Genomic DNA, 8,500 nt, shown 5'->3' on the forward strand with positions numbered 1-8,500 from the left:
GTAGAGGAGTCCGGGGCTCGTGCTCTCCGGCACTCGTTATTTCCTAGCACATAAGGTTGCTGGGGTGCCAAACCAGGAAGAACGCTACAAACTCTCTACATTAGAGAGACATGGACCTGTTGGAACAAGTCCAGAGGAGGCCACAAAGATGATCAGAGGGCTGGACCACCTCACTTATGAGGACAGGCTGAAAGAGTTGGGGTTGTTCAGCCTGGAGAAGAGAAGACTTAACCTGGACCTGAGTTTCACCCTCTGTGTATCTCAGGAATTGCCAAACTGGAGGTTGCTAGTTCCTCCAGAGAAGGAGGACACTAGGCCAAATACGCTCAGATTTGGCCTTCTGCCTTTTTTTCTCAAGAAGGTTGTTTCGTACCACATGATTATGGAATGATTGTGGCGTAGGTACTACTCTGGTATCTAAGTGTCACACACTGAGCTAAGCTTGGGCCCACAGACTAGGCAGCTGAATGTCTGCGCAGCTGTTCTTATGACCTGTTTGCACTATCCTGTTACATACATGATTTAACACAGGTGAAACTGCCACCCTCAGGCTCTATATTCCTTGGGGATATTGCCATACATTATCCAGCACAAGCAGGGTCATAGGCTGCTTTTATGAGTCAGAAGTGCTGCAAGACAAAATGGAATACTTCATTAGTACTTCAGACCCAACCCCAAACTCCAGATCACATTATCATTCTTCCCCACCAGCACAATGTTTCAGGGCACACTGCATCCAAACCTCTCTTTACTTGCCTCATCCTATCTCCCAGGCTAACTTACTCTGAAAAAACGTCCCTTCCAATGTGTGCCTCACGAATTCTTCACCCTTTCCTGCACCAAGACACTGCATACCCGTTAAGGCAGCAATTACAATGAGGTACACTAGGAACATCACAGGATGGGGTCTTTTGATTTTAGGAGTCTGCAGACCCTTTTTCTTTCTGTTGCTTTTAGCTGTTAAAAGTTGGTAGTTTAAGAAAAACAACTCTAGGAAAAAAATACTTTGAATCACATAAAGTTTATTTACTTAGTAAAGTTATATTACAATATATACAGTTTCTATTTACATATACACCTTTCTAAGAAATGAAGCACCATATGATACAGTTAGTATTTTAGAGGAATTTACAGAAATTTTGGTTTTGCATCCAAATAGTTATATCTACAGACATACATTGGTTAGAACCAAGTTCTAAGATGCTGACTTCAGTGGGTTTTGGATTAGACTGCTAGTGAAGTTACCAAAGAGAATTTTAATTGCTGTCAACTATCAACCTGTTATGCTTCAGGATATGAGATCATAGCTATGTCGTTTCTGGGGCTATGTGCAAAGTTAATCCTCAGAGAAAGTCAGAGGTAAAGATAGAAGGTATTTCATAAGACACAAGAATGCAACACTTTCATCAGTAAGATTTTTACTGTCATCAGAACAGAGTTTCATTAGAATGGAAAAAGAACATCGCTTAAGTGTTTACATGCACTATGCAAAGTGAAGTTAAGAACCTGGAAGCTTATGTGATATGGTATCATGCATTCCCCAAGGAATCCATTTACTCTTAAAGGGCTCGTGGCATGAGTCCCTTAACTCAAGGAGAAAGCCAAGCTGTTCGCTTTGTAATCTTTATGCAACCATCGAGAAAAAAGAAGACTCTGTCCAAGGTACAAAATTTCCTTCAAGTGAATAAAAGACATTTGGAGGGGGAAAATGCAAAATGAGGTATTTAATAAACTATAGGAAAAAAGAAAGCGCCTAGACTGTTTTGAAAAACATCTTAGATATTTTACATATGCAATTGTTACATTCACCTGATTGTGGGTCAAGTTTTGTATAAACTATTTATACCTTTTGCACTACCTTATTTATGCTTTTCATATTTTTGCTTCACTAGACGTCGGATCTAATGGCTGGAAGAAAGCATTGTTACTCTGAGGACAGTTATTATGACAGACACAGGTGTTGATCAACATCATTGGCTTTTTTAGGACTTTGCCCTGAGGACAGCGGAACTCAACTTGAATCGTTTTGGTGTTGTGTGGGGTACAGCATCGCCCATCATTGCAGAGGCCACAGTAACGAGGTTTGTATGTCTGCACACTAGTGCAGTTCTTGTATTCAAAGCGAACAGCTTTCAGGGACTTCTTTGTTCGGATACACTTCTTCCCTTTCTAAGAGAAATATGAAGAGACATTAGATACATCACTGCATAAGACAGAAAGCAGTTAAAAATTGACAGGCAAGCATACAGGTCTACTCTGAAAACTTAAATTTGTTGTCTTTGCTTGTTCAACAGCAATAAGACTCTGCAGCTACTGCAGTAGTTACTTACAGGTAACTCTGGCAAGATCTGCCCTTTGACACCAGTGTTACTGGGCCAGGAATAAATGATAAATAATTAAAGCCCACTCTTGACATCTGAGACAAGCCAAACCAAAACTCATTATGAAACTATACTCCACTGGAAAACTTCTCAGGCTAGTGTAGTTCCATCAGAGAATCAGGCAGCCAAATGAGCAACTTACAGGACTAGATTCAAGGGAAAAAAAAAGCATTAAAACAAACCTCAAAAGTCATTGCCAATTCTTGTGACTCAAGGCAGAATCAGCTTTATCCATGTTATTCTTAACAGACAGTTGTCTAACTTGTCCTTGGAAGTCTTCAATGACAGAGACTCCACATCTGACCCAGACAATCCTAACTGTTCACTATTCTTACTGCTTGGAAGGTTTTCACTCATGTATTAATTATTATGCAGTCTAAATTCACAATTTATTCTTGTATTCCCCATGGACTCAGAACAGGGTGCAATATCTGAACACAGTTATAAGAATGCATCTCCGTTCTCTTGCATTCAGAAAAAAGTTCAGTTCAATCAATTTTTCCATAGCAGAACATGTTTTCTAGACCTTTGATGATTCTTCTTAGTCTCCCCAACTCTTCCCAAATGTTTCATATCCTTTTCAAAACACAGTGTTTTAAAACACAGTATTTAAAACAAAGCATTCAGCAAAGGCCTTAGCAATGTTTTCCAACACTCAGAACATTACATGAACTGATGGTCCTTTAACCTAGCTACATGATATTATCCCTGACAGAAACACTTGTATAATGTGTAGAAGCAGCAAAAAAGTCAGCTCCTTTAGTGTACATAAAATGCATGTGTACATTTATTGCACCTGAAGTGTCAGTGTTGGATTTGCTTTTGGAAAAAGCATCATAAGGATTAAGATATCATTCAATTTACCCAAGCAGATTTTGCAGGACTTCACACATTTCTCTGCAGTTCCAGATGCTCAACAGACTGGAAATCTGACATATCCATCTGCATGACTGGAGCAGCTCTGAAGTATACATGCAGGTAGTACAATTGCCTTTGTGGGGGAAGTTAGACTGTGTGAGCTGTCAAAATAGTCTGCATGTACAATACATCTGATCAGTTTGGGATGGCTCAGATTATCATAGAATCATAGAACGGTTTGGCTTGGAAGAGACCTTTAAAGGTCATCTAGTCCAACCCCCCTGCAATGAGCAGGGACATCTTCAACTTCATCAGGTTGCTCAGAGCCCCAACCTGACCTTGAATGTTTCCAGGGATGGGACATCTACCACCTCTTTGGGCAACCTGTGCCAGTGTTTTACCACCTTCATTGTAAAAAATTTCTTCCTTATATCTAGTCTGAATCTACCCTCTTTTAGTTTAAAGCCATTACCCCTTGTCCTATTGCTACAGGCCCTACTAAAAAGTGTGTCCCCATCTTTCTTCTAAGGCCCCTTCAGGTACTGGAAGGCTGCTATAAGGTCTCCCCGGAGCCTTCTCTTCTCCAGGCTGAACCCCAACTCTCTCAGCCTGTCCTCAGAAGTGAGGTGGTCCAGCCCCCTGATCATCTCCTGGCCTCCTCTGGACATGCTCTGACAGGTCCATGTCTTTCCTGTGCTAAGGACCCCAGAGCTGGACGCAGTACTCTAGGTGGGGTCTCATGAGAGCGGAGTAGAGGAGCAGAATCACCTCCCTCAACCTGCTGGAGGTGCAGCACAAAGCTACTGAGCAGACATAGCAAGCCTAAAGCTTACCAAAACCACTGGGCTTGCTGCACATACACTTAAAGGTCTATTTAGGCACACTTGCATCTGGAGCATTCTAGACCATAATACTGCAGCCTTGCAATTACAGCTGAAGAGACTCTGCTCCCTTTGTAGCATACCTTATCGGATGGCTCTTCATTTTCACAAGGTCTTATCATGCAAAGCCGTGTCTGCTTCACCATCTCACACTGTTGATTTCTGTTGGTAACACGGGTGGAAAAGCCCATTCCACAGCTTTTGGAACAAGCGCTCCATTCTGTTGTCTGCTCAATACAATTGGCACTTGAATCCGACACATCGATCCCGAGGGTGGCCTCTTGTCTGTAGGCTGGAGACAAAATCCCACAGAACTTTATCACAAGAAAAACTCATGTGAAAACCCAGTGTCTAATTGAACGCTACCACATCTGGGAAGAAGCACATGAGACAAAAAAAGGTCCAAAGTCCAAGCATTTGACAGGATTTAGGAATTTTAAAATCTGCCTTTTTTGGGAGCCCTGGATGGCAACTTCCTACATCTAAAAATAACAGAAAGGTGCATATCAGTGTAATCAGCACAGTATTTAGATTCAGTTCACTCAAGTCCACAGCTGGAAGAATTATTGCCAATGTTTTAAGCAGTTTAGAACTCTAACTCTTTATTCCTCACTCTTTCCAATGGAAATACATCACGAACCTGTTCTAAAGCTATCTCATAAAAATATTTATATTAGATATGATTTGAGAGAGGCTGAATGATTTATCTAAACTAATAAGCAGCATGGAAGTAGAGTCCTTTACTCCAGTCATCATAAAGTCACCTGAACTTGTCAATTATTGACAGATTACAGCCAGAGTGATGGTGGGGAGGGAGGAAGGAAGTAATTTCCAGGAGTTATCACGGCGACTCAAAGCCATAGCTAACTCTGATCATTGTCCTGCCCTCATGGCAGTGTTAAGCTGTATTATGCAAATATTGCTAATGGTATAGTCTGGTTCAGCGGTTATCATAAGAGTAAACAGAATGAGGCAACACGACTGAGCCGTCAGGCACAGCTCATGCTGTTAAGTTCCTCTACAACAGCATTTCTGCCTTTTGCATGGTGAAGCTCCCAAAAGGTGGCCTCGCAAGAGGGATGGCCACTGCTAGAAAGAATGCAGATAATCCATCTGTAGGCATTTTACGGATTAGCCTGTCACTGTCAGACAAATGAAAGAAAAGGAAAGATAGTAGAAAGGTGGCAAGCTTTTTGTTTATACCTTATGTGCCTTACAACTGACACTTCATAGCACTCTGTAAAGCTATTAGAGCTTTTCTTCCTGGATCCTTCCTTACTTGTTTTTCAAATGGATTAGCTGAGTTTCGGCATAACTAACTGCTTAAGACCACAAAGAGCAGTGACTGGAAGAGAATGCAGTGCCCTCAACTCTCAGTAAAAGTAGCTTATTATTCATGTTGAACTAATAGTCTAATTTAAAGGGCATGGAGACATAATTCAGTAAGAAAACAGGGGGAAAATATTATGTAGCTTTTTTCAATTACAAAAGTACTTTATGAGTTCTGCATTTTGGAATGGGATGCGTTTGGGGTTTTGTTTTGTTTTTTTTTAGATCCACTCACTCCATTTATAACCACTGCTTCTCCAAGTACTTTGTAATGCTTTTGATGCCAACAATAATGATGAGAGCTCTAGCACAGACAGGCAGGAATTTGCTGGCATTTTAGCTACCATGATGACCACTTGCAATAGCTGGGGAATTTAGGGGAAAAAAGTCTCTTGTAGACTAAGCTCTTAGAATAGTATTTATGAAGTAACATTCCTGCAGAGCAACTAGTGAGACTGCAGCTTTGATTCTGGAGGGGGAGGAAATGTTTGGAGGATTATAAGCTTGCCCCTGTTTTATTCTGCTCACAGAACTACTCTGTACCAGATAAACAGCAATTCCAGAATTGGGAACTACCTCAAGTTAGCTGCCTTTTAAAACTGCTATGCACATTCATCCTCTGAATATCTTTTCTTTTACATATCGAGCTCCGCCTGTATTCATAATGCCTGGTATACTTCCTAGTGATTCTAGATGAGAAAAAAGATCAGAAAAAAACAATCACACAAAGCAATGTGTCTTAGATTTGGCAACCCCGTGGATTTTTTCAGTATGATATCACCTCCTCCTCACAATGACTGTGATAATTAGTTTTAGTTTCCTCACCAGCCATAGCAAAACCTCCCAAAATCACTTCATCTTTAGGGTCGCAGATCCACTTCTCACAACACTCTCCAGGGACTTCGATTTTTCTGGGGAAAGGGCAGTCAGGGCCGGGGAGCAGCAGGTCCAGGTTACAGCGGGGCAGGCAGCCGATCTGTCCGTCTCGGCAGGTGCACTGGTACTTGCAGCTGGGCTGGAACGTTTCCCCGTTGCGATAAATCATCCCATCAAACACGCAGTTGTCTCCCTCCAGCACTAGCGGGAAAAGGGAATGCATCTCACTGAGACAAGGCCCGCTCGGCACCATCCCCGTGCCTCCCACCACACTGCGGCGGCGGGCTTCCCCCGTCCCCGACCGGGCCACCCCAGACACCCTCCCGGGGCAGCGGGACAGCCCCGGGCCCGCCGCGGCGCAGGCAGTCCTCAGGAAGAGCCGCTTCGCCTGAGGGAAGGCGGGACAAGAGCCGGACAGCGACACCCTCCCCCGGACACCGCGGCGGACCCCGTCCCGGGAAGGTCTCCCCGCCGGCCTCCCAAGCCCCGGCGCCCCCCGCCCGCCCGCCCGCCGCCACCTACCCATGCAGATGCCGGCGGCCCCGCCGCCGTCCTCGGGGCCGCGGTCGCAGTAGAGGCCGCTGGTCTCGTCGCAGGGCAGCAGCGGGGAGCAGCTCTCGCCGCGCTGCCGGGCGCACACCAGGCAGCAGGAGCAGCCGTCCAGCACGGCGGGCACCCCCGGGGCGCAGCGCGGCGGCTCGGCCGGGCAGCGCCCGCCGCAGGGCCGGGGACATGCCGGCTCCCGGCCGCTCACCTGCGGGGACAAAGCGACCCCGAGGGCCAGGTCACAGGGCCGGCCCGGCCGCCGGCTCCCCCCACCCGCCGGCCCCGCAGGCGCCCCGCACTTGCCTCGCACAGCCGGAGGAGGAGGAGGAGCAGCAGGGCGGGCAGGCCCTGCCCGCCGCCCGTCGCCATGGTCCCGGCCGCCGCCTCCCACCGCGCCGCTCAGCTCTGCCGGCAGAGCCATTGCAGCCGCTTATATAGAGGCCGTTGGGGACCCCCCTCCGCCACCCCACCCCCCCTCCCCGCGGCGGGCAGCGCGGGCTGGAGGCGGGGAGCTGGAACGGGGCCGGGCGCTCCGCTCCCCGCGCTGCTCCCGCCACCTGTCCCGGCGGCGCCGGGCTCCGGGCGGCACAAGCGGGAGCCCTTGCCCCGGGGGCGTTACATGGAGAAGGGACCGGAGCCCCGACGGCAGGTCGGCCGAGCGCCTGAGGCGAGGGGCTCCCCCGGACGGGGGCTGCCGGCCTCAACCCGTCCATACGGCCCCCTAACCCACCCGGTTTGCCCGCAGGCATCTCCCACACCAGCTATGCAGCCGGTTATAAGCGGCACGGAAGCACGATGCTGCCTCTCTGCTGCTGAGGGGCTGCGCCACGGCCTCTGCAACAGTCAGTACGGTCGGGCAGTGCTTGGCGTTCGAGAGCGGCCGCCCCAGACGCAAGCACCTCTCAGGGCTACACCGCTTCTGACCCTGGCGTGAGGCATTATGGAGGCCACAAATGAACCCCATGAAGATAAGGGGTTGTGGGGGTGATGTGTGCTCCTCAGTAAACCCTTCAGTTTCAAGCCACAGGCACTGTTCATTACCAGAGCGGTGCGGGTGTATCAGCTGGTGGGAAACTGGGAGCCCTCTGTGCTCTGTGCAATGCGATGAGTTGAACCAGTAACAGACTCCCCGGTGCTCGCATGGCGTGCAACCATGGGAGATGCAGAGCCAACATGTCAGGCCTTGGGAATGCTTTGGAGAAGTAACTCCAGTGCTCTGTGTCGTGCAGTTGTTTCAGTGTGTGCAGGACGGATTTAGGCCAAGCATAGGGGAGACTAAATCTGTTAACAGGTTTTACTTGTCAGGAACTGCCTTCTGCCCAAGGCAGGCTTTCTTGGGTCTTGCTAGAATACAGATATTCTCTATTCCCGGTTGTCTGGGGGCAGATAATATGCACTGGATTCTGTTGTGGCTTGTTAAAGAGAAAATATTTGAAAAATAAACAAAAGCTGTAGACTGACTAGTGAAAACAAGATGCCTTTTAAGCTTAAGACATGACACAAGTGGTACTCATGAATTTACAAGGCTGCTGTAGCTCTAAGCCAAAGCAATACTCAGCACAAAAACAGAAATCACCAGATATAAGTTTTGTTTTGGATAAAAGTCACCATTCCTTTCTTGATGCTGAG

General features: G+C 47.1%; 1 protein-coding gene across 1 annotated transcript; it reads right to left on the reverse strand.

The window, feature by feature from the left end:
• Positions 1-1,005: 1,005 nt before the first annotated feature.
• CCN3 (cellular communication network factor 3) lies at positions 1,006-7,295 on the reverse strand. Its single transcript, XM_054816377.1, has 5 exons — positions 7,175-7,295; positions 6,848-7,079; positions 6,275-6,526; positions 4,204-4,412; positions 1,006-2,169 (listed from the first exon to the last, which is right to left on the reverse strand). The coding sequence occupies exons 1-5, from the start codon at positions 7,238-7,240 to the stop codon at positions 1,873-1,875; spliced, it is 1,056 nt and encodes a 351-aa protein (XP_054672352.1). The 5' UTR covers positions 7,241-7,295; the 3' UTR covers positions 1,006-1,872.
• Positions 7,296-8,500: the final 1,205 nt, after the last annotated feature.

The sequence above is a fragment of the Grus americana genome, chromosome 2 (genome assembly GCF_028858705.1).
Source record: "Grus americana isolate bGruAme1 chromosome 2, bGruAme1.mat, whole genome shotgun sequence".
NCBI lineage: Eukaryota > Metazoa > Chordata > Aves > Gruiformes > Gruidae > Grus > Grus americana.